The sequence below is a fragment of the Hyperolius riggenbachi genome, chromosome 7, assembly GCF_040937935.1.
Source record: "Hyperolius riggenbachi isolate aHypRig1 chromosome 7, aHypRig1.pri, whole genome shotgun sequence".
Lineage (NCBI taxonomy): Eukaryota > Metazoa > Chordata > Amphibia > Anura > Hyperoliidae > Hyperolius > Hyperolius riggenbachi.
Window position 1 is genome coordinate 133,847,473 of NC_090652.1, and position 26,597 is coordinate 133,874,069.

A 26,597-nucleotide genomic window follows, 5' to 3' on the forward strand; every position below is an offset into this window, starting at 1 on the left:
AAAATGCATTCCCTTTAATAACAGCTGCTTGTAAGAATGATATGTGGTTCCAGAGATAAAGATTGCTGAATAGCTATGCAGTATTTCAGCACTTCTTGTCTTGTAATGGTCAGGCTTAACCAGGGCAGGATTTGTACTTTTTACCGCCCAAGGCCCACTACCTTCAGCCGCCCCATGACAATCAGCGGAATTAGGATCTGATAGGTCAGGATATTAGGGTTAGGCATTTACAAAAAAAAAAAGTGGTTAGTGGAGATTAAAGGCTAGGCCTTTTGGCAATTTATGTGTCCTTGAGATGGTACACTGGGCTTTATTTATATTTACCGGGGGCTTCCTACAGCCCCATGAGCACTGTGTCCTCTTGCGGTATGCTTCCCGGTAATCCGGCTGGAAGTGCTCTTCTGCGCATGCGCAGTTCGTCCAGACGTGCACCCCTCATTGCGCTACTGTGTCCAAGAGCGTTTTGTGCCTGCGCAGCAGTATTGCACAGGACGCTCCCGGGGACAAGAGCGTGGCAGAGGGTGCCCACATCGCAGGGGATTACCGGGAGTCATAGTGCCAGAACAGAGGGGGCAAAGAGGCCAGGGAGGGAGGCCACAGGGCTCATGGGGCTGGAGGAAGTCCCAGGTGAGTATATATAAAGTCCAGTGTACCATCTCAGGTTAGAGAGTCTGATCATAAGATTATGGTGATTAAATTGACTCAGGATAGCGACTATGCATTCTGTACAGTGCCGCAGAAGGTATAAGTGCTAGATAAATACATAATAGTATGGTAGGACAATACACTATAGGTAGCCATACACTGGTCGATTTGCCATCAGATTCAACCAGCAGATAGATCCCTCTCTGAGAGGGATCGTATGGCTGCCTTACTGCAAACAGATTGTGAACAGATTTCAGCCTGAAACCGTTCACAATCTGTGGTGGTGGTGCTGCCGCCGCTCCCCCCCCCCCCGCATACATTACTTGCCCCGCCGGCGCGACTCCCCAGGTCTCTGCTGTCTTCTCAGCTCTGGTCTGGTCTCCGGCATGCTTCACTTCTTCCTGCCCGGCAGGAAGTATTAAACAGTAGAGGGCCCTCTACTGTTTAAACTTCCTGCCGGGCAGGAAGAAGTGAAGCATGCCGGAGACCAGACCAGAGCGGAGAAGACCGCGGAGACCTGGGGACTGGAGTGGCGCCGGCGGAGCAGGTAATGTATACCCGCTGTATTGTGTATTGCGTCGGTCGTCGGGCATTCGAACGCCGCTATCGACGCACTTCCGACCCGCCGGCTATCGAGAAAAATCTTCCGCACGCACGGATCGACGGGAACGATCGATTTCGAACGGAAAACGATCGTTCTGTCAGCGGTGTGCGCGACGATTTCACAGCCGATTCGATCACTGTGATAGAATCAGCCGTATATTGGCGGGAAAATCGTTAGGTGTATGGGCCCCTTATGACTATGGTAGGGATTAGATTGTGAGCCCCTCTGAGGACAGACAGTGACATGACTATGTACTCCGTAAAGTGCTGCAGAAGATGTCAGTGCTATATAAATACATAATAATAATATGGTAGGACAAAAGACTATGACTATGGTAGGGTTAGATTGTGGGCTGCCCAGAGCACAGTCAGTGACATGACCATGTTCTCTGTACAGTGCTGCTGAAGGTATCAGCGCTGGATAAATACAGAATGATAGGACATTAGACTATGGTTATGGTAGGATTAGAGTGTGAGCTCCTGACAGTCAGTGGCATGACTCTGTAAAGTGCTGCAGAAGATGTCAGTGCTATATAAATACATAATAATAATATGGTAGTGCATTAGATTGTGACTATAGTAAGAATAACAAAAAGGAACACTGCATATATGAATAGCCTTGTTCCTGTGACATGGAAAGGACTGTGGGAGGAGGAGAACAGCTGCCTGATTAACAACATGAAAAGAGAGAGGAGGCTGTATGGAGATAAGAGTGAGAGAAGCCAGCTAACACAGGACAGTAGGGGAGTGTCAGGCAGCCCTGTTAAAGCAGCTTTAGAAGTCACAAAGTGACAGGCTCCGGGGGAGAGGAGGAAGGAGACAGCTGGTCACTCAGGACTCCACAGCAGCTTAGGACGAAGTGTTTAAAATGCCTGCAGTTCTGCACACACACTTCTCCCTCCTTGCCCCTCACAGCGCTGACACCAGTTGCCTACCCGTCTGCTGACTTCCTCCTCCTGGGCTCAAATCTCCCAGCTTGTCTCTTCTCAGCCCCGCCCCATAGTGTGACAGAGCGGAAAGAAGGGAAGGGGAATGGCGCTCTGCTCTGTGCTATGCACGCAGGGGAGACTGGGGACAGCGCAGATTACGGAAAACAGCTGTTGTGCTGCCGGTGTGTGACACCCGCCCCAGCTCTCCTGTCGGCAGGTTTCCGCCCCAGGAACCAGCCTAGGTTGGCCTGTGCGGAAATCCGGCCATGGGCTTAACCCTACCCCTTCCAAAGCTTAAACCTCTATTTTTGAATAGTTCTATTGAAACACAAACGTACTATAAGAGATTGGATCATGCAATTTAACCACTTGAGGACCCAGCCTTTACCCCCCCCCCCCCTTAAGGACCAGCGTGTTTTTTTGTGATCTGTGCTGGGTGGGCTCTGCAGCCCCCAGCACAGATCAGGTGGCATGCTGAGCGATCAGATGTGCAGGGGGGGTCTGATCGCTCTGGTGGGCAGGCATGTTGCGGGGGGGGGCACCTCAAAGCCCCCCTCCGCGGCAAAATTCCCCCCTCCCTCTCCCCACTTGTTATCTGCGCTGCACAGGACGCTATCCGTCCTGTGCAGCCTGTGACAGGATGTCCCCTGTCACATGGCGGCGATCCCCAGCCGCTGATTGGCCGGGGATCGCCGATCTGCCTTACGGCGCCGTTCAATGCAAACAAAGGAGACATACGTCTCCTGCATTTACATTTAGTCTGCGAGACGCGATCAGCGGCTCGCAGGCTATTCACGGAGACCCGCTCCGTGATCTAACAGGAAACGGCCGCTCCCGCGAGCGGCCTTTCCTGATTAATTAGGGAGGCACCTGGCGACGCAAATCTGCGTCGCTGGTCCTCCAGCTACCACTTTGCCGCCGCACGGTATGAGTGTGCGGTCGGCAAGTGGTTAAAATGATTTATATTTAGCTTGTATGGAATGAATTGGTACACAAACATACATGGTCGGACAAAGGCGAGAGAGGCTTCAGCCTCAGGGCGCAGTGTAAGAGGGGGTGCACGACTCACTCAGCTATGATTCCCCTATTGTGTTTGAAGCAGAGAGAAATAAGAAAAGGGGATACATGGCCGTGACTGCAAGCCAGATAACTAGAGATTAAGGGGTTGGGGGCCCTGGGGCGCTTCTTGGTCTAATAGCAATCAGTGTGTGACAGCTGGGGTGGGAGGGATGGAGGGGCGCACTTTGGTGTCTCAGCCTTGGGTGCTGGAGGACCTTGTCCTGGCTCTGCACACGCACACACACACTGTATTGTGTGGCCAGTCTCCCCAATATCAAAGAAATACAAAACAAAAATATTGGGGTCTGCAGTGCACCAATACCACTCAGGAGGAAGGTCTGAATTGTAGCAATACCATTACAGCTAGCTATACATAGGTAGTGCAACCACATAATTTGGTTCAGCTGAGGCAGGCAGCTAAAGGGCAGTAATGATCATGCAATTACTGCTTGGATGATACAGCTGCATATTAAATGTGCTCTGTTGTGGGGTAAAATCCAGTGACTTGTAAATAAAAACTGTTGTAGTTGCCATCTGGTTGTCGACTACTTCCAGTTTGGCACCATACACCGCCAACCCAGACGCATAACAACACTCGGGTATCCCACTGGAGTGGTAAGCAGGTGAAACACTGCTTCAGCCATCTGCGTGAAAGCATAACAAGGTTTTTAAGCACTAAATTTAATAAATGCTACAAAAAAAGTATAATGTTCCTCCTTGCACCAATATCACTTACACGTTTTGCATTAAATCAACAAATACCACTAAAGAGAGAATGAAGCTCTGCATTGCACCAATACCACTAAAGAGAATGAAGCTCTGCATGCACCAATATCACTAAAGAGAATGACGTTCTGCATTGCACCAATACCACTAAAGAGAATGAAGCTCTGCATGCACCAATATCACTAAAGAGAATGACGTTCTGCATTACACCAATATCACTAAAGAGAATGAAGCTCTGCATTGCACCAATGCCACTAAAGAGAATGAAGCTCTGCATGCACCAATATCACTAAAGAGAATGACGTTCTGCATTGCACCAATATCACTAAAGAGAATGAAGTTCTGCATTGCATCAATACCACTATAGAGAATGACGCTCCGCATTGCAACAATACCACTATAGAGAATGACGCTCCGCATTGCACCAATATCACTAAAGAGAATGAAGCTCTGCATTACACCAATGCCACTAAAGAGAATGAAGCTCCGCATTACACCAATATCACTAAAGAGAATGAAGTTCTGCATGCACCAATATCACTAAAGAGAATGAAGTTCTGCATGCACCAATATCACTAAAGAGAATGAAGCTCTGCATTACACCAATACCACTAAAGAGAATGAAGCTCTGCATTACACCAATATCACTAAAGAGAATGAAGTTCTGCATTACACCAATATCACTAAAGAGAATGAAGCTCTGCATTACACCAATACCACTAAAGAGAATGAAGCTCTGCATTACACCAATATCACTAAAGAGAATGAAGCTCCGCATTGCACCAATATCACTAAAGAGAATGAAGCTCTGCATTACACCAATACCACTAAAGAGAATGAAGCTCTGCATTACACCAATATCACTAAAGAGAATGAAGTTCTGCATGCACCAATATCACTAAAGAGAATGAAGTTCTGCATTGCACCAATACCACTAAAGAGAATGAAGCTCTGCATTACACCAATACCACTAAAGAGAATGAAGCTCTGCATTACACCAATACCACTAAAGAGAATGAAGTTCTGCATTGCACCAATACCACTAAAGAGAATGAAGCTCTGCATTACACCAATACCACTAAAGAGAATGAAGCTCTGCATTACACCAATACCACTAAAGAGAATGAAGTTCTGCATGCACCAATACCACTAAAGAGAATGAAGCTCTGCATTGCACCGATATCACTAAAGAGAATGAAGCTCTGCATTACACCAATATCACTAAAGAGAATGAAGTTCTGCATTACACCAATATCACTAAAGAGAATGAAGTTCTGCATTGCACCAATATCACTAAAGAGAATGAAGTTCTGCATGCACCAATACCACTAAAGAGAATGAAGTTCTGCATTGCACCAATACTACTAAAGAGAATGAAGTTCTGCATTACAGCAATATCACTAAAGAGAATGAAGTTCTGCATTGCACCAATATCACTAAAGAGAATGAAGCTCTGCATGCACCAATACCACTAAAGAGAATGAAGTTCTGCATTGCACCAATACCACTAAAGAGAATGAAGTCCTGCATGCACCAATACCACTCAGGAGCATAAAGGTCTACAACAGTTTTACCGATTTCAAACAAAACAGAAGGATGCCAAGGATAAATCGTGATGGGGCAAAACTTGGTACATTGAAGACTGCAGACACCCAGTTGCCAGTGTGGGTAACAAACTAGGCCCACTAATTATGATGTGTGAGGTTTTGCCTATAGTGTAATAAAAGATTTGTAGCAGTGGCTCTGCCTGTAGCTCTCCTGTGACTTATGTCTGGTACACACGAACAAGACATGTCAACCAGTGGTGATCAAGCAACATTGCAAGGCAGAGGCTGTTCAGACGCATCGTTAGCCTGCAGGCTAGCAATGTGTTTTGTTGCTCTGTGAAGGGGGGAGGGGAGATTTGACAACAACGGAGTGGTGTGGGAGGTACATCACATGGCAGCCATGTTGAGTGGGGAGGACAAAGCTCTTGGCTGAAGCAATCCACCGGGCTGATCACTGGCCAAGGCGTCAGGTGGCATTGGGGGCCGCTGTATACACACTAGATTCTCATTATCGGCTTCTAAGGTTGAGTTTCATCTAGCATGTGTACAAGACTTTAGTGAATCAGTTCCATACTTGTGTCAGTAGCAGTTAGGAATCATAATGATTCATAATGTCCTGCTATAATTGTGTTGATAATTTATTATACTAATAATGTGCTTCAACACCATGCTATAAAACCAAAAGAAATGTAATGTTATTACTCACGCAGAGAAGGTTCTTGTACGTCTAGTTGGGACGGGGCTGGGAATAAAGTGTCCTCTCATGGGAGATGGAGAACGATCTCTAGTTCGGCGAGAGTCTGGTAAATGGAGGCTCTTGGGAGGTGGGAAACATTCAGAAGGAGCTGGAGTGTCACTGGATGAGGCGGTGACAGGTGAGCTTGAATCAGATGACATTTCTTCTGCTTATCTGAAACACACAGAAAACAATACAGATACTATGAGCCTTTTACAAATGTCATGTAGAAAGGTTACCAATGTTATGGAGCCAACAAGCACCACCCAAATACAGCAAGCCTAATGTAAAATATATTGAACATAAACAATGATGTCACATGCCTATTTTCTGCACTAAATACAAATGATGCAAACAATGTATATGTCAATCTGTATTTATTTTTGAATGGAAAGAATCACCTCAGTGTCAGTAGTGAGACAACAGGAAGCAAGAGAAAACCCTCATAATGACCAGCACAGGTAGCAATACAAACCATGACTGACTGGCGGACAAGAAAAAAAAAAAAACTAGACAGCACAAACTGCCACTATCTATAACCACACTCACTAATAATGTGATAGGCTAAAAGGTTGTTTTTTTTATATAGATATATATGCACAGAGGGAGATTCTGCTTGATTGGGGTGGGAAAAAAATTAGGTGTGTGTGTGTGTGCGTGTGTTTTTTATTGTATTTATGAAGTGCTAACATATTACGCAGCGTGTACACACAGAGTGAGAGAGAGTGTTTATTTGTTAACACACAAATCTTTTTGCAGTTTTATGTGTTTCAAATGAACTTTCCACTCAAACTTTAGCCAGATCTGACATTTTAATCCTCGTACATAGATGATTCATATGCAATTGGACAATTTGACCACTTCCAAGTAGTATGAGGGATTATCTACACAATATATTCATGATATTCAAAATCTGTTGGCCCTCTTAAACTACATGGAAGTGGTAAATTTGGTCCGTTATTAGCCAATCAATATTGGATGTGTGTATGTACCCTTAAATGTGCTTGATTATGCTTCTTTGCAGCCATGAAGACAACTGAATTGTTGGACATGAGGTTTTCAAATTGGCGTTTCCATCAGTGTGTAAATCTCAGTTAAAGTAGGCATACACTTATGGATTGCCACCCTTTGGAAATTTTCCATTCAGTCTGATTGAGAATTTTCAATCTGCATTTTATGATATATTTACAGGATATTCAGTATGCTAAATGTATGCTCACAGCCCATGTTACATGTGACCACACCCAGTTACACCTTTTTTCAATAACTAGATGAGCCAGCTAACTCCTCTTTCAGATAGACCACTGAACTGCACGCTTGCTGAGCAGTTCAACGTCCCATCTGATGTTCACTAGTGCAATTTGGGTGCAATTTAAATGCAGCCAGAGGGCAGCAGTTACAACTTGACACGCTGTGGCGTTACCTTACAGCAGAGGAACATGTCATGTCTAAGCATGGCTGCAGCCATGCTCAGATGTGACTCCATCATGGGGGGGGGGGGGGGGGGCCCTGTCTAGCACCATAACCTAGTGCTAGCAAGCACCTGTCCTGTGCAGGGGAGCAGCTGACGGGCAGTGAATTCTCCACCTGTCAGCTGCCTGTCTCAGAGAGGACTAAGAGAGAGAGCAAAGGATAGGAGGTAAGCAAATAAAGTCTGCTGTCGTTTTTGCAATGCACATAGTTGTATAGGAGGAAATGGCTTTATTTTTGAATGACAACAGAATTACACTTTAAGATGTACTCATTTAAAAAACAGAGCATGTAGAAATCTAGTTGCATAAGCCTGGAATGCCATTATTCAGCTTGGGTCATATTCCTGTATTTTCTCTTCATTTTCTGAGCTACATTATCCTACAAACAAAGGTTGTCATGGTAACATTTGGAAAATAGCAAAACTAAATGCGGTACGTGTTCAAAAGACCATTTGAGATTCGTATCACTCTGACTGACTTGATAATTAAATCTATAGGTCTCATTTTACTCATCTTTGATACATGAAGAGCTAGAAAAACAGAGTGTCATTTTGAAAAGGAACACTATAGAAGAAGTAGCTTGTCATTTTGAAGTGTGATCGAACAAACTCAACTTATTAATTAACTGCTTCAGGAATAACATACACCTACTTGACATCCCACTTGCTCAGTGACTGTACTCCAGAGCCTCCAATATTTGCACACAACCAGATTGCTGCAGGCACCCAAACACCGCAAGATGTAGGAGCACAGTGCTGCCTGAGGATATATGGAGAAGGCTAATGTCAAGGCAGTTTATTTGGGCGCCCTCATAGACCACATAAAAGTGCCCCAAATGAGTATTTGCCTCAGTAGTGGGAAGCCTCTGGATAATCCAGAGGCTTTCATCTTACACTTCACTTCCATTGATCCAGGGCTCTGTCCAGCAAACCACTTGGCCTCGCCCCAGTTTGTGAACCAGCACGGCCACACTGCGCAGGACACTTTGCACCTGCACAGTAGCACCGAGCCGATCAACCTCTGTTTTTTTTCCGCCAAGCCCAAGTGGGCTCCATGCTACTGCGAAGGTGCATTCCACTGTACAGCCACACTTGTTCACGGATGGTAACACCACTGTGAACTTCCTTCCAGAGTATCCGGTGCTGGATAGGTGGTCTTGACCAGGGCATGGGGATCCTGTTCACATGTATGTGGCCAGCGTGTGTCTCTCTAAACAGAAGCCCAAATAGGGATCCATTCAGGTGATCCAGGGTGCCTCAATTGCAGCTGGACAGGAAATGCCAAAATAACGGTTCCATTATTAGTAATCATCTACCAAAATTAAGGGGGGGGGGATCAAACCTTTCACCTCTCCCAAAGATCCCTTTACATTTTGGAGTATGTCTTGGACTGAATTCAGGAGATTCTATTCCGGCCCACTGGAGAAGGTGTCAAAGATAGTAAACAGCATAGCTCTGAGTTTATTTTATGTGTTTAAGTATTTATATAGCGCCGACATATTACACAGCGCTGTACAGAGTATATTGTCTTGTCACTAACTGTCCCTCAGAGTCACAATCCCATCCCTACCATAAGTCATCTATCTATCTATCTATCTACTGTGTGCGTTTTACCAAAAGTAGGACATCCCCTTAAAGACCTATCACATATTTCGAGCATGCTCGAAATATAAGCCCTACCTTTAAAATAAGCCCTGGTGGCTTTGAAAGTCCCGTCCGTCTGCCCCCCCCCCCCCCCCCTTTTCCCCACTGCCACTTTACCTCCTCATGACCGCATCCTACAGAAAGATGCATCCCCGCTCTCCACTGCCCGACATACCGGTAATTCAAGCCGCAGATCAGTGGTGAACTTCTGATTCCCTCACCGCTGCTCTATCCTCTGCTGGCCCCGTCTTCCATTGCCCGCCGGCATAATTCAAACCGCTGATCAGTGGTAAACTGTGATGAAAGCAGCTAGTTACACTGTAACAGCGCTTCTGTGTACAGGAAGTGACATCTCTGTTTACTTCCTGTACACGGAAGCGCTGTTACAGTGCAACTAGCTGCCTTCACCGCAGTTTACCGGTGATCTGTGGTTTGAATCATACCAGCGTGCAATGGAAAACGGGGCCAGCAGAGGATAAGCAGCGCTGGGGGAATCAGAAGTTTACCGCTGATCTGCAGTTTTAATTACCGGTATGTCGGGCAGTGTAAAACAGGGATGCGTTTTTATGGAGGAGGGGGTCATCAGGAGGTAAAGTGGCGGTGGGGAAAAGGGGATCTTAGTGCCCTAAAATAAGACCTAGCACATCTTTTGAAGGACAAACTAATATAAGACAGTGTCTTATTTTCAGTGAAACACAGTATGTATGTATGTGTGTATGTATGTATGTATGTATATATAGTGTAGTGCATGTATCATAGTCTAGGGCCAATATTTTTTTTGAGGAAGCCAGTTAACTAATCTGTATGTTTTTGGGATGTGGGAGAAAACCACACAGACCAATGATGTTGTGAAAAAAAACACACAGACACATAGAGAACAAACAAACTCCTTGCAGATGTTGACCTGGCTGGGATTCGAACCAGGGACCTAGTACTGCAAGGCCAGAGTGCTAACCACTACACCACAGTGCTGCACAGCCTCTTCCATTCCTGACAGTGATAGAATGTCAGCTCTAGTCCAATTATGTTGTGAAACGCTGTGATGGAATGTACTCAACTTCATCTTCAAAAATGGTTTCTGAGTGTTTTGAACAGATACCAGGACTTTCTGGAGACTTAAAAGTCTTATACACATGCTAGAAAAACTTGTTAGAGACGATCGTTCAGTAAGGTCTTCGCAAGAACCTAGCAAGTGTATGGATGCCTAATGGCACAGTTAAGCGATACGGCATGCCAAAGGGAGGAAACGTCTGGCATCTGGATTTGTAGTCACATTAGATTCTCAGGCAATATGGGCACAAACAGCCATCTCAGTCTGGTTCCATCTAGCATAAGTACGAGGCTTTTGTGCGATTTTAGTAAATACATTGTAAAGAGCTTTAACAACTGATGTGCAGCACAGGTGGAGGAAAGTTTACATTAAGGCATTTTAGCTGAAAGCTTTTTCATACTGCACTGCTGCATGCATTTCTTGTGCATTCTGAGCCCAATACATAAAAAGTGCAGAAGGGATTGCCTCTCACCTCAATAATACACTCGCCACAAGTGAAATTGTAACACCATGCAGAAATGTGCATAGCCATATACAAATCACAACACCAATAGAAGAGAGAGCCATGTATAAATGATTATGTTTTTGTATGCATCGGGTCAAATAACACTCCGTTTTAGGCAGGGCTGTGGAGTCGGAGTTGGAGTCGAGGAGTCGGAGTAATTTTAGGCACCTGGAGTCAGAGTCGTTGATTTCATAAACTGAGGAATCAGAGTCGGGAGTCGGATGATTTTTGTACAAAATCCACAGCACTGGTAATTATTAGACTAAGGAGTCGGAGTCGAGGAGTCGGAGCCGGAGTTGGAGTCGTGGTTTCATAAACTGAGGAGTCGGAGTTGGAGTCGGAAGATTTTTGTACCAACTCCACAGCCCTGGTTTTAGGTGATAAAGACCTGCAGACAGATCATACCATAAATGCCATCAGTGTTGAACTTTTAAAAAAGTAAAGAATGCCTCAAAGATGTCAGTAAGCTGTAAAAAGCTGGGGGAAGAGACTATCCTGTAGCTGCTTGACCTGAATTTGTCAATGCATGCAATTGCCGCATGTGCTGTGCACAACACGAGTACCATCCTGTTATGTGTGACACAATGGATGCAGGAACATCAGAGAACACCTCGAAGTGGAATGAACATTCTCATGACAGAGTGCACACACCATCAGATTCCCAAAACAGCTTGTCCAGACCAATTTGCAATGACAAGAGACATCAGAAACAGCCTGCAACCATCTACAGTAGTACCTGTGTGCAACCAAACCATTTGCAACAAGCTGCATGAAGTGCAGCTGCACACACAGCAGCCAGTAAAGAGGATGTCATTGAGCCCTTGACACAGGACTATATGTAACTGCTAATTTCGCTGAGAGCTGCGATGACTATTTAGGGGTCGCCATAGGCGGAATTACGGCTATAGCGGCGCTCAGTGACGTATTGTCGGTGCTCATCTTAGAAGCGCGGCAATAACGACCACCATGGGGGCTCTTTAAGATCCTTGACGACTTTGTGAAAAGTACCACGATCACTTGACTTCCCATTCGTGTCCGTTGTGCATCATTGCATGTACCCGCCCTTCATATTTCATGGAACGCCCTTCATCTTTCTCCGTCGGGTGGCGAGTATTTAGCTTTAGAAACACAATGGCCTCAATTCACTAAGGGCAGTTTGGTAAAATACTGCATTCGGTATTTTACACTTGTTTTCCCAAATTCACTAAGATTTCCCGCATGCGGTAGAAGTTCTGTAATATACAGAAAAAAACATGCTTCAATTCACTAAGCCTTGTTTGGTAGTCTCACCAACTATGGAGCAGGCAGCAGCAAGCTATCAGTCTTCTCTTACAAGTCTGTGCATTAGCTGTTCTATTTTCTGTCCAGTGCATCCCTGGCATCCCTTTAGATGTGCAGCTCTTCTGTATATCAGTATACAGATAAGCACATCTAAAAGGGATACAGAAAAGCCTTTTTAACCTCTTGAACGTTACGTCGCTCAGGAGGTTTTGCTAGTTTGTGTCCCCAGCTTAATTTATTTGATCAAATGGCTGCAAAACCTTTAGCTAGCATTAGGCTAGCTAGTACAGGTGTCCAGCACCCCCCGATCGCCCCCGCTTATACATTACCCAGCCTGGCTCCAGCGACAGGCGCAGTCTCCTCGCACAGCTCCGGTCTTCACTATGGGGAGAATCACACATGACGTCATGCGCAGACCCGATCTTCCGCATAAAGAAACCGGAGCTGTGCGGGGAGGCTGCGCCAATCGCTGGAGCCAGGCTGAGTAATTATTAACTGGCTGAATCGGGGGATTGCGGGCGATCGGAGGGTGCCGGCTACCTATACTAGCTAGCCTAGTGCTAGCTAAAGGTTTTGCAGCCATTTGATCAAATAAATTAAGCGTGGGGGACTCCTGAGGCCAGAGAGCGGTATGATGGACACAGTGGCTGGCATACAGCTAGAGAGGTTAAAGGTCTCTTTGTCCTGCTCCGCCATTCTGAAGTCCCGCCCACCAGAGTATCCGATCAAACGAGGTGAGAAGCAGAGCTGTGTGGCTCTCCCTATTGGGGGTCTACCACATCTGTCAACATTTACCGCATGGAGATTGTGAGTTACCGGCTGGAAAGAGTTGGAGATAAATATTGAACCCTTTTACTTGATTTACCGAATGCTTTATACTTTGTGAGTTGCAATTTCTTGAGGTATTTACCACACAAGTCGGTAATTTACCTCACTAGTCGCTAATTTTACTTTTCAGTGCGGTAATAGGTTTAGTGAATTGGCATTTGGCAAGGTGATCTGTAAAACCAGCTGTCTTCTGCATTACTAAATGTGGTAATGCTTAGTGAATTGAGGCCAAAGTATCCAGCCACCTCTTGGCTTGTTAGGCACTTATCTCTACAGCTGACAATAAGGCAAACGGTTGTCCACATGGCTAAATTGTGTGAACGCAAAGGTATTGGTTTCTGAATGTCTCCTACTCCGATATAATGTGTAGGCTTAGGTGGAATATGACATCTCTCCTAGCAAACTTTTATATCCAAGAGCTCTTTGTCTTATATTAACTACTTCCCGACCGCCGTATAGACAAATGGCGGCCGGGAAGCTGACGCCGCAAGGACCGCCGTATAGACAAAATGCGGCGGTCCTTGTATGGGCGTGGGCGGAGCGATCGCGTCATCCGTGACGCGATCCTCCGCCGGGAGTCGGAAGCCTGGCATTTTGCCTCTGCTCGCCGGCCACTTAGCAGAGCCGGCGAGCGGAGGAATCCGTAACAATGGCCAATCAGAATGTATAAGGCACTTTGTTAAGTAAACAAAGTGCCTTATACGTGCTTCCTCCTCGCCTCGTGGTCTCATTGTTGCAGAGACCACTAGCGAGGAGGAAGCACTTTGTGAGTATTACAGCACACACTTTTTTTTTGCCTACAGCCCCCCTGATCTCCCACCCCAGGCCTCATACCCCCCCTGATCACCCCAGCAGACCCCTGCCAGCACCCTTGCACCCCTTTAAAAACCCCAACCCCCCCACCTATCACTAACTTTAAACGCTATCCCCTGCGTTAGGTCCCTAACTGCCTCCTAGTCACCCCTGATCCCCCCCCCCTACCTTTAGATCACCCCCAGACTCCATCCCAGACTACCCCCCTGTATACTGTATACATCTGTATACAGCTACCTTACCCTCTGATCCCCCTCTGATCCCCCTCTGATCACCTGTCTATCACCTGTCCATCACCCCTTGGCACCCCCACCCATCAGAGCAGACCCTAACTGCCCCGCGGGGGTAACCGATCACCTGCCCAGGCCCTCGATTGCCCTCATACCCCCCTTCTGATTACATCCCCTGCTCTTTGTTTACATCTGTCCTCCCCAGCAATCACTAACTGATCTGCGATCAGTAACCCCCTGTGTCTGCCTCTCATCAGATCAGGACTCAGTTTGCCCCGTGCAGGCTCCTGATCAACCCCCCACTCCCTCAAATCGCCCTCAGACCCCCCCCCTAATCACCGTCCAAGTGCATTGTTTTTGACTGTGCTGCGCTTGTATTCGATTGTGCTGCGCTTGTATTTGATTGGGCTGCGATTGTATTTGATTGTCCCGTGATCTGCTTCGATTGTCCCGTGATTGTTTGATTGCCTGAGACCCCACTTCCCACCACACCCAACCCCACCCTCCCCCCCCCCCCCCACCACACCCAACCCCACCCTCCCCCCACCACCTCCAACCACCACCTTCCGAGTGCATCAGATTTGCTTGTGCTGTGATTGGAGTCGATTGTGCTGTAATTGTATTTGATTGTCCCGTGATCGGCTTCGATTGCCCCGTGATTGTTTGATTGCCTGAGACCCCACTTCCCGCCACACCCAATCCCACCCTCCCCCCATCACCTTCTGAGTGCATCAGATTTGATTGGGCTGTGATTGGAGTCGATTGTGCTGTAATTGTATTTGATTGTCCCGTGATCGGCTTCGATTGCCCCGTGATTGTTTGATTGCCTGAGACCCCACTTCCCGCCACACCCAATCCCACCCTCCCCCCATCACCTTCCGAGTGCATCAGATCTGCTTGTGCTGTGATTGGAGTCGATTGTGCTGTAATTGGATTTGATTGTCCCGTGATTGTTTGATTGCCTCTGAGACCCCACTTCCCACCAACCCCAATACCTCTCAAATACTCCCTTTTTGCTAGGTAGGTGCTCTTTTTTTCTGGGTAGTCTCGGAGGAAAACCCCATAAATTTAGCAATCCAAAATGGCAAGAAGGGGGCTTTCCGATGACGAGGTATACAGGTATATGGACCAGTCGGATGAGTTCTTTTGGGAAGAATCATCCGTCGAATCTTCCGGGTCCAATTTTGAACCTGTAGAAAGCAGTGGTTCCCTGACCGATACTGATGACGAGGCTATGGTCCCGGCTACAGCCAGGCGTACCAGACCCCAAGTCGTTAGACCGCAGGTGGCGCAGGATCCGCCTCAAGGGCAGCAGGGTGGTGCTAGCGCTGTTGATAGTTTTCTTGGTGAGGCAGGCACCAGCAGCGCAGCATCTCCTGGACTTAGTGCCAGTGCTTCCGTAGACCCTGACGAAGTGGTGAGCGTCAGCATGGAAGTGGAAACTGGTACGGTGGCAAGTGCAGTAGTACCCCCGTCGCAGCCACCAAGAAGAAGACGGGCCCGTAGTACCCATAGACTCCCAGAGGTGCTGGCACAACCAGATTGGCAATCCCCTGATTCCGCCGCACCCGTAGTGCCCCCTTTCACCGCCCAGTCTGGAGTCCAGGTGGCGACAGCTCATCTAGGAACGGCCCTAGACTTTTTGCAGCTGTTCATCACCCAGGTTCTCCTGGACTTAATTGTGGTTGAGACCAATCGTAAAGCCACACAATTCATCACCGAGCACCCGGAGAGCATGTATGCCCAGCCTTTCGGGTGGAAACCAGTCCAAGTTTCCGACATTAAAATCTTTTTGGCCCTTATCCTTCACTTGGGACTAATGAAACAAAATGTATTGCGGTCGTATTGGTCTACGAACCCAGTACATCATGTTCCCTTGTACCCTGCTGCCATGTCCAGGACACGATTTGAGTCCATCCTGCGCTTCCTGCACTTCAACGACGACGAAACCTGTCTTGAAAGGGGAGACCCTGCTTATGACCGGCTCCACAAAATTCGGCCCCTCATAGACCACCTGTCCTCAACATTTGCAGATGCTTATATCCCTGAACAGAACATCTGCGTAGACGAGTCCCTCTTACGCTTTACCGGGCGCCTTGGCATCAAACAGTACATCCCAAGCAAGCGCGCCCGGTATGGGGTGAAACTGTATAAGCTCTGTGAAAGGGCCACAGGCTATACATGTCGTTTTAGGGTCTATGAGGGAAAAGACTCAAAATTGGAGCCGGTCGGATGCCCTGACTACCTGGGGAGCAGTGGAAAGGTTGTGTGGGACTTGGTGTCACCCTTGTTCCGGAAGGGGTACCATCTTTTTGTGGACAATTATTACACAAGTGTGGCCCTCTTTCAGCACTTAAAGTTAGAAGGAATCCGATGCTGTGGCACTGCGCGGCCTAGTCGCCAGGGCTTCCCCCAACGGCTCGTTACCACCAGACTTCAACGGGGGCAGAGGGCCGCCTTGCGTACTGAAGACCTGCTCGCGGTGAAATGGAAGGACAAGAGGGACGTTTACTTTCTGTCCACCATTCACACAGACACGACTGTCCAAATTCAACGGGCAACTAAGGTCATTGAAAAGCCCCTTGTCGTCCACGAATATAATGTCAACATGGGAGGGGTGGACTTCAATTACCAGAGGTTAGCGCCCTATTTAGTTACCCGGAAAACAAGACGCTGGTATAAGAAAGTGTCTTTTTATCTGATTCAATTGGCAGTTTACAACAGCTTTGTTCTCTACAGTAAGGCTGGGAGAACTGGATCTTTCCTCCAATTTCAGGAACAGATCATTCTGGACATCCTGTATCCAGGAGGTGCCAGGCCCCCCCCCCCAGATGCAACTAGCCGACTGCATGGTAGGCATTACGCCTATCAGATTCCGTGTGCCCCAGGTCAACGCATCCGAAGAAAACGTTGTCGTGTCTGCAGCAGGACTGGAAGAAGGAATGACACCAGTTTTTATTGTCCCCGCTGTCCTGACCAGCCTGGCCTATGCGTAGGGCCGTGTTTTGAGAGGTACCACGAGCAGGTACACTATTAGAACCTAGGGAACTCCAGACACAGGAGTAGGCACACACTCAGTGGTCTTTTGCACATTGTCGCAGGGAGAGGAGAGGTAAGCTTGAAGACCAAACGGGTAAGCATAAAAGTGGGAAGAAGGATCGGTTTCCATGCTTGATATTGCTGATCTGTCCTGGATTGGCGATATAAGACGGCATGTTTGAATTTCCCTTGAGTGTGGACACCCCCGGTTTATATGTGATTTGGGCCGATGATGATGCTTTAATGCCACACAGAGTCATCTCTATTGGCAGGCATATTGCTGTATCCTACAGGCATAATGCTGTATACTAAAGTTCTGAGGCCCAGTCACATAAGTTGGTGGCTCACCCTGAGTGCAGGGTGGCACGGGGTGTCTCTCTCCTGAGGTTATCACTGCCATTGATGTGGAGGAAGATCTGCCAGTGATGGGGAGCAAGGTATGTTTGCCGTTCATTTTTCCTTTCAGCCCAGAGTGCATTACTTGTATACCCAATATAAGGAGTATAGCAGAAACTCCTAATACTGGCCATACATGTAATGATTGCAGAGACCCTAAAATGCCAGGACAGACTCCACAAATGACCCCATTTTGGAAAGAGGACACCCTAAAGTATTATGTGAGGTGCACAGTGAGTTCATAAAAGATTTTAATTTTTGTCACAAGTTAGCAGAATTTTTTTTTTTATTTTTTTTTAACAAAGTGTCATTTTCCGTTAACTTGTGACAAAAAATAAAATTTTCAATGACCTCACCATTACCCTCATGGAATACCTTGTTGTGTATTCTTTCCAAAATGGGGTCATTTGTGGGGTTTGTTAACTGTCCTGGCAAGTGGGCGGGGTGCTAAATTGTGAGCACCCCTGTAAAGCCTAAAGGTACTCATTGGACTCTGGGCCCCTTAGAGCAGTTAGGGTGCAAAAAAGTGCCACACGTGGTATTGCCGTACTCGGGAGAAGTAGTACAATGTGTTTTGGGGTGTATTTTTACACATACCCATGCTAGGTGGGAGAAATACCTCTGTAAATGACAATCTTTTGATTTTTTTACGCACAATTGTCCATTTACAGAGTTATTTCTCCCACCCAGCATGGGTATGTGTAAAAATACACCCCAAAACACATTGTACTACTTCTCCCGAGTACGGCGATACCACATGTGTGGCACTTTTTTGCACCCTAACTGCGCTAAAGGGCCCAAAGTCCAATGAGCACCTTTAGGATTTCACAGGTCATTTTGCGGAATTTGATTTCCAGACTCCTCCTCACGGCTTAGGGCCCCTAAAATGCCAGGGCAGTATAGGAACCCCACAAATGACCCCATTTTAGAAAGAAGACACCCCAAGGTATTCCGTTAGGAGTATGGTGAGTTCATAGAAGATTTTATTTTTTGTCGAAAGTTAGCGGAAAATAGATTTTTAATGTTTTTTTCACAAAGTGTCATTTTCCACTAACTTGTGACAAAAAATAAAATCTTCTATGAACTCACCATACTCCTAACGGAATACCTTGGGGTGTCTTCTTTCTAAAATGGGGTCATTTGTGGGGTTCCTATACTGCCCTGGCATTTTAGGGGCCCTAAACCGTGAGGAGGAGTCTGGAAATCAAATTCCGCAAAATGACCTGTGAAAGCCTAAAGGTGCTCATTGGACTTTGGGCCCTTTAGCGCAGTTAGGGTGCAAAAAAGTGCCACACATGTGGTATCGCCGTACTCGGGAGAAGTAGTACAATGTGTTTTGGGGTGAATTTTTACACATACCCATGCTGGGTGGGAGAAATATCTCTGTAAATGGACAATTGTGTGTAAAAAAATCAAAAGATTGTCATTTACAGAGGTATTTCTCCCACCCAGCATGGGTATGTGTAAAAATACACCCCAAAACACATTGTACTACTTCTCCCGAGTACGGCGATACCACATGTGTGGCACTTTTTTGCACCCTAACTGCGCTAAAGGGCCCAAAGTCCAATGAGCACCTTTAGGATTTCACAGGTCATTTTGCGGAATTTGATTTCCAGACTCCTCCTCACGGCTTAGGGCCCCTAAAATGCCAGGGCAGTATAGGAACCCCACAAATGACCCCATTTTAGAAAGAAGACACCCCAAGGTATTCCGTTAGGAGTATGGTGAGTTCATAGAAGATTTTATTTTTTGTCGAAAGTTAGCGGAAAATAGATTTTTAATGTTTTTTTCACAAAGTGTCATTTTCCACTAACTTGTGACAAAAAATAAAATCTTCTATGAACTCACCATACTCCTAACGGAATACCTTGGGGTGTCTTCTTTCTAAAATGGGGTCATTTGTGGGGTTCCTATACTGCCCTGGCATTTTAGGGGCCCTAAACCGTGAGGAGTAGTCTGGAAATCAAATTCCGCAAAATGACCTGTGAAATCCTAAAGGTACTCATTGGACTTTGGGCCCCTTAGCGTACTTGGGGTGCAAAAAAGTGCCACACATGTGGTACCGCCGTACTCGGGAGAAGTAGTATAATGTGTTTTGGGGTGTATTTTTACACATACCCATGCTGGGTGGGAGAAATAACTCTGTAAATGGACAATTGTGTGTAAAAAAAAATCAAAACATTGTCATTTACAGAGATATTTCTCCCACCCAGCATGGGTATGTGTAAAAATACACCCCAAAACACATTATACTAATTCTCCTGAGTACGGCAATACCACATGTGTGGCACTTTTTTGCAGCCTAACTGCGCTAAGGGGCCCAAAGTCCAATGAGCACCTTTAGGCTTTACAGGGGTGCTTACAATTTAGCACCCCCCAAAATGTCAGGACAGTAAACACACCCCACAAATGACCCCATTTTGGAAAGTAGACCCTTCAAGGTATTCAGAGAGGGGCATGGTGAGTCCGTGGCAGATTTCATTTTTTTTTGTCGCAAGTTAGAAGAAATGGAAACTTTTTTTTTTTTTTTTGTCACAAAGTGTCATTTTCCGCTTACTTGTGACAAAAAATAATATCTTCTATGAACTCACTATGCCTCTCAGTGAATACTTTGGGATGTCTTCTTTCCAAAATGGGGTCATTTGGGGGGTATTTATACTATCCTGGAATTCTAGCCCCTCATGAAACATGACAGGGGGTCAGAAAAGTCATAGATGCTTGAAAATGGGAAAATTCACTTTTGGCACCATAGTTTGTAAACGCTATAACTTTTACCCAAACCAATAAATATACGCTGAATGGGTTTTTTTTTATCAAAAACATGTTTGTCCACATTTTTCGCGCTGCATGTATACAGAAATTTTACTTTATTTGAAAACTGTCAGCACAGAAAGTTAAAAAAATCATTTTTTTGCCAAAATTCATGTCTTTTTTGCTGAATATAATAAAAAGTAAAAATCGCAGGAGCAATCAAATCGCACCAAAAGAAAGCTTTATTAGTGACAAGAAAAGGAGCCAAAATTCATTTAGGTGGTAGGTTGTATGAGCGAGCAATAAACCGTGAAAGCTGCAGTGGTCTGAATGGAAAAAAAGTGGCCGGTCCTTAAGGGGTAGAAAGCCCTAGGTCCTCAAGTGGTTAATAAATGCTGCAGTGTAGTGCCCCTCTGAAAGCTGCTAATAAACCGTACAATATAATTAAAGTGCGGAATGTTCTGCTTCCCTTTATCTCGGTTTCTCATCCACATATCTGAACCTCTGCCAATACAACACAGCGCACTGCCTTGTTTATTTTGCATGGAAAAGCAAAGCCATAAAGAAATGTTAATGCAAGGGAACAAATGCAGCAAAAAAATAGCGTGGATGGTGGGAACAGGAGATATTCACAACAAATGAATATTTAATACTTGACTTTTCTATGAAGTCCCGGAAGCTAGTCCAGAATGAAAACTGAGACAATCTGTGACAAATGCTGATTGTCAGATTCCACTGAGATGGTCACAGTTCACCAGCCAAACTAATGACTGTGGATTATTGGATCCAAGTACAAAAAGTAAAAAATGCCTGATGTGGAAGTACTGTGTAGTGTTGGCAAAATGTGCTGATTGCGGGGAAACAAAAATACACCCAAGCGCTAGGAAGCACCCGGCCCTTGCAGAAGAGCTGCGGACAGGCAGTGAATTCACCGCCTGTCAGTTGCCCGTGTGAGAGGGGCCTAATCACGACATAGCTAATGTCAGTACTATTCTGGTCCAACAAAGTTCAAACATCTAGATGCAAATTGGTTAGATCCTGTTGCCTACGAACAACAAAACACAAACAACCTTGGTCAGTACAGTGCAAGGGTTGGTTTACACTGTGGGGCAATAGTACTGCTCTAATTCAGCGTCTCCCAATGGGAGCACGCACACTGCAGCATTGCAACACACATCAACACCCCGAATGAGAATTACAAAGCACACATTGAAAGAAAATCGCAATCGCTGAGCACTTAATTTTTTTTCAGTGTGATCCAAGCCAAAAGAAAGACCAATAACACAGCGTGGAAATGTAGCATACTGAAGAACTGCAAACTCTACTATAAACGTAATTTTAGGAAGCGTTTCATTTTAAATGGTCACAGCTAAAGAAAAAAGTCAAATCATGGCATCTGATTTTCCTCTGCATTATTCACAGCCTTTCAGGATTCTTCTGCTTCCAATGTGAAAACCCCTTTGTGTTTCTATACACAGATATCCACTGTACCAGAAAGGTATCAGGTGCCCTAATGAAATATTTGTTCAGAGGGCAGAATATACAAGACCTCAGTGCTGTGTGGAACAGACTATCCTCTTATGCAGCAGGTTTCCTCATGGGTATCCATAGAGAAGAGAAGACTGATGACATTCACTGAATTTTAACGTTGCAAAATAAACAGGGCAGTGATCTGTCTTCAAGCATAACCTTGCCAGACAATCTGTTGCATGGACAGGATAAAATTGCATAGCAACCCCTATTGAGGATACAGAGTTGATCTTCACAGTGGTCTATGACCACTTCCTACAAGTGTGAATATCAGCCATTTGTGCGAAAAGACATAAAATAACCAACAGAGGAAAGAAGTCATAGCAAAAAAGAGAACACACAAAAGTAACCCTGAAATATTTTTTCTAGGAACTGAATCTGACAAAAAAAAAAAAGTTAAATGTTGCACTTTAGGGATTAGGGCTCTTTCACATTAGGGCAGATTTTCTGCGTTTCAACGCAAAGGGTAAAGTTTGCGTTACCCAAGGTGAAATGAAAGTCCATAGACTTTCATTTTAGCTTTCACATATAACGCAGCCTTTTTGTGCGTTGCGTTACACTGCACCCAGGCGCAGTTTTTCAGCCAACGCTAGCTTTATGCGTTACAATGTTAGTCAATGTAAAACGCACACTATGCGCGTTTTCAATCCGTTAACGCAGGCAATCAGTCCCAGAATGCAACAGAGGAACAATGTAGAAAGTTGAAAACTAAAAGAAAAAAAAATTACCTGCGTTTTTCTATGTGCAGTAACGGATTGAAAACGGATTAAAAACGCACACTCACTGCAGTGCAACGCATATCAAAACGCATTAAAAGGCATACAACAAAACGCATGCTTTGAGCGTTCTCCAACGCAAGCTCTGATGTGAAAGAGCCCTAAGGACATAAGCAACTGCAGCATTCAACATTTATATTTTTCATTTTTATGCCTTTGTATAAAAAACAAAACAAAACAAAAAACACAAGTACATGTTTGCTTCTACAGTAGAATGTTGCTATAATAAACTCTGACCTGGTAAACCTCTGGATATTGTAAACTCTGTCCTCAGGTCTCAGCAAATGCGTCTGTATAAATATACAATGTATGACCAATTCTGATATTGTAAGCTTCTTATATAGTAAACTATTCTTTCTGGTCGCTTGGGAGTTTAGTAAAGTAGAGTCTTGGTTATCCGCCACTTACGGGGATCAGCTGTTATCGGATAAGGGTGCTTTCTGGTTGCTAGAAACTCAATGTTAAACTCAATGCCTAGCTAGTAAAGTACTGTGCCCCACTGCATATACTGTACATACCATGAGCTCTGAATTCAACGTTCAAGGAAAGGTTCAGGGTGGGCTAAAAAAAAAAAAAAAATCCATATCCACTTACCTGGGGCTTCCTCCAGCCCGTGGAAGGCAGGAGGTGCCCTTGCCGCCGCTCCGCCAGCTGCCAGGTCAGGCTCTTCTGCGCGCCAACGACAGGCTCTTCTGCGTTCCATGCGGGCGCGCTGACGTCATCGGACGTCCTCCGGGCTGTACTGCGCAGGTGCAGAACTACTGCGCCTGCGCAGTACAGCCCGGAGGACGTCCGATGACGTCAGCGTGCCCCTGTGAGGCGCAGATTGGAGCGCAGAAGAGCCCGACCTGGCAGCCGGGCATGGCCAGGTCAGGTCAGGTACCGGAGATGACCGGGAGCCTCCGGAGCGGCGGCGAGGGCACCTCCTGCCTTCCACAGGCTGGAGGAAGCCCCAGGTAAGTGGATATGGATTTTTATTTTTTTTCTCTCCCTCCCTGAACCTTCCCTTTAAAATACAGTAATTGAAAGTATATTTACCTTGGGTGAACTGTGGATCCCCGTTTTTAAAGAGACTCCGTAACAAAAATTGCATCCTGTTTTTTATCATCCTACAAGTTCAAAAAGCTATTCTAATGTGTTCTGGCTTACTGCAGCACTTTATACTATCACTGTCTCTGTAATAAATCAATGTATCTTTCCCCTGTCAGACTTGTCAGCCTGTGTCTGGAAGGCTGCCAAGTTCTTCAGTGTTGTGGTTCTGCTATGAACTCCCCCTTCCAGGCCCCTCTATGCACACTGCATGTGTGTTATTTAGGATTAGAGCAGCTTCTCTCTTCTCTCTTATCTTTTACAAGCTGGATAAATCGTCCTCTGAGCTGGCTGGGCTTTCACATACTGAAGAATTACAGACAAGGGCAAAGCTGTTTGCAGGAAGAAACAAGCAGCCTGAAACTTCAGTGCATGAGAACAGGGGGAAAGAAACACACAAATGATCTCTTGAGATTCAAAAGGAAGGCTGTATACAGCCTGCTTGTGTATGGATGTATTTTCTATGTGTGGACATACTGTACATCAACCTACTTCCTGTTTTGGTGGCCATTTTGTTTGTTTATAAACAAACTTTTAAAAACTGTTTTTAACCACTTTTAATGCGGCGAGGAGCGCCGAAATTGTGTCAGAGGGTAATAGGAGATGTCCCCTAACGCACTGGTATGTTTACTTTTGTGCGATTTAAAACAATACAGATTCTCTTTAAGCACATCAAAGCCCACAAACCGAAAATGGCCTTTACCACTGTGAGTATGGTCAAGATTTGTGCTGGTTAGTTGACTCTACAGGACTCTACTGTATAAAGGGATTCTACTGTAACTATTTCTGCGTATAACGTGCACATTAGACAACTTGTCTATAAAAAAACTCTAAAAACACACTCCAGATTTGACTAAAGATGTAACACTGGTTACCATACCATAAGGCCTGGTTCAAATTAAAGTGAACCGAGCATCATTTTTAACACCCAGGGCAGCTCTATAGCAAATTAAAAATGCATTCTAAAAACGTGGTTTATTATTTAAAAAAAAAAAACTTTCAATTTACCTCATTTTTTTTACATCTAAGGGTTAAAATAGCCACTTTGTCAGTCCGTGAAGGACCTGAGGTCACTGAGCAGGAGATTGTGAGACACAGATAACAAATCACCTCATTAGACTTAACTGACCACAAACAAACCCCCATTGTACTTCAAACAGAAAACATAAGTTACAGTTGAAGAACTTCACACCTAGCCTGGACAATGCTTCTGAACAATGGCAGCCCTTGCAGCTATTTGAAGCCAGGAGCTGCTTAATTCACTTTAACGCTAAAAAAAAAAAAAAATATGGTCCGTTCCCTGATCGGAAGGGAAAAGAATGGCTTGAATGTTAAAGTGAACCTCCGGACTAAAAATCGACTCATCAGCACTGAAAAGGCTTGGTGTTTCTTTAACAGTTTCACAGCATCAGAACTTTGTTTCTCTTATACAAGCCTCATTTTTAGCTGCACAGAAGAAAACTGCCCGGGCTTTTTTCCCCTGATGCTATGCAAAGCATGATGGGATTTCTGATTTTGTTGTTCTCGTTCTGCTGTTTTGGTGCAATTTTTTTTTTTACATTTTGAATTTGACATTTGAAGCCTAGCGTGTGCAGCTGGGAGGGGTGATCAGGACACAGGACAGTTGGAACTGTGTCTCCTGCTCCCTGTCACCTCCTTTCAACCAAAAAGATGGCTGCCCCATGACAAAGATGGCAGCCCCCATGAATCACAAACATTTGCCTGTTCTTTTAAAACAGGGTGGGTAAGAGATTGTATTACCTATCTATTCTAATTAACATAACTAATGTAACTTGATGACAGTATGTTTGTTTAGGCTGAAGTTCCCCTTTAACATATGGATCCATTTACTTTAGTCTATTCAAACGGATCCGTTCTGCATAATTTGCTGAACGGATCGCAGGTTTCCTCCTACAGCAATTTTTCCGGACCGCTGAGCCCAGTGGAATGGAAACAGATCCTCAAGCACTTCATTGGGGGGTGCATTTTAAAAGCAAAGAAATCATGGCTTATACTCATAAGGTACACAGTAATACAGCTGAACAAATAAAATTACACCTCATCACATGGATATTAAATTTGCCAATGGCCTGCTGGTTTCACCAATCCTTAAACGACAACTGAAGTGAGAAGGATATTGAGGCTGCCATATTTATTTCCTTTTAAGCAATACTAGTTGCCTGGCAGCTCTGCTGATCTATTTTGCTGCAGTAGAGTCTGAATAACACCAGAAACAAGCATGCAGCTATCTTGACAGATCTGACAATGTCAAACACCTGAACAAGCATGCTTGTTCAGGGTCTATGGCTAAAAGTATTAGAGACAAAAGATCAGCAGGGTTGCCAGGCAACAGGTATTGCTTAAAAGCAAATATGGCAGCCTCCGTATCCCTCTCACTTCAGTTGTCCTTTAAACAAGTCCTTCAAAGTCATACTGCATACTTGACCTTTCCTCTGCCTTTGACACTGTTGAACACTCTCTGCTTCTCCAGACCCTCTAATCACTATGAATCAAGAGATTAGCACATTCTCAGATGTCTTCTTACGGTCTTCTACTCCAACACTAACTCCTACCCATGCGCATGGTCTGTTGGTGTACCACAAGGTTCTGTTCTTGGACCTATTCTCTTCTCCATCTAATGGCCAGGACAATTAGTATGTTTTCAGTATCACCTTCAGGTGAATTAAACCCAAACCGGTCTCTCACTTCTCTACACTATTAACAAGTCTCTGACTGTCTATCCGCTGTTTCTGCACTCGTGTCATACCGTTTCTTCAATCTTAAATACAATGGAAACTGATCTTTCCAAAGTCTCATTCTGTGCCAGCTACAAAGAGTTAGTAATTACTGTGCAATTGCATATGGTTTCAGAATTAGTAAACACTGTGCCAGCTGAATACACCTCTAGAGTTTGTTACCACTGTGCCAGCTCCATACAGCCTGGT

At 45.2% G+C, this 26,597-nt stretch overlaps 1 protein-coding gene across 1 annotated transcript in view; it reads right to left on the reverse strand.

Moving 5' to 3' along the window:
• The window catches only part of CARHSP1 (calcium regulated heat stable protein 1), a 65,872-nt gene that overhangs the window by 9,108 nt on the left and 30,167 nt on the right, over positions 1-26,597 (reverse strand). The window contains exon 2 of the mRNA XM_068244655.1: positions 6,216-6,419. Within this exon, the coding sequence (XP_068100756.1) occupies positions 6,216-6,406 (191 nt within the window). The 5' untranslated portion in view covers positions 6,407-6,419. The remainder of the gene's footprint in view (positions 1-6,215; positions 6,420-26,597) is intronic.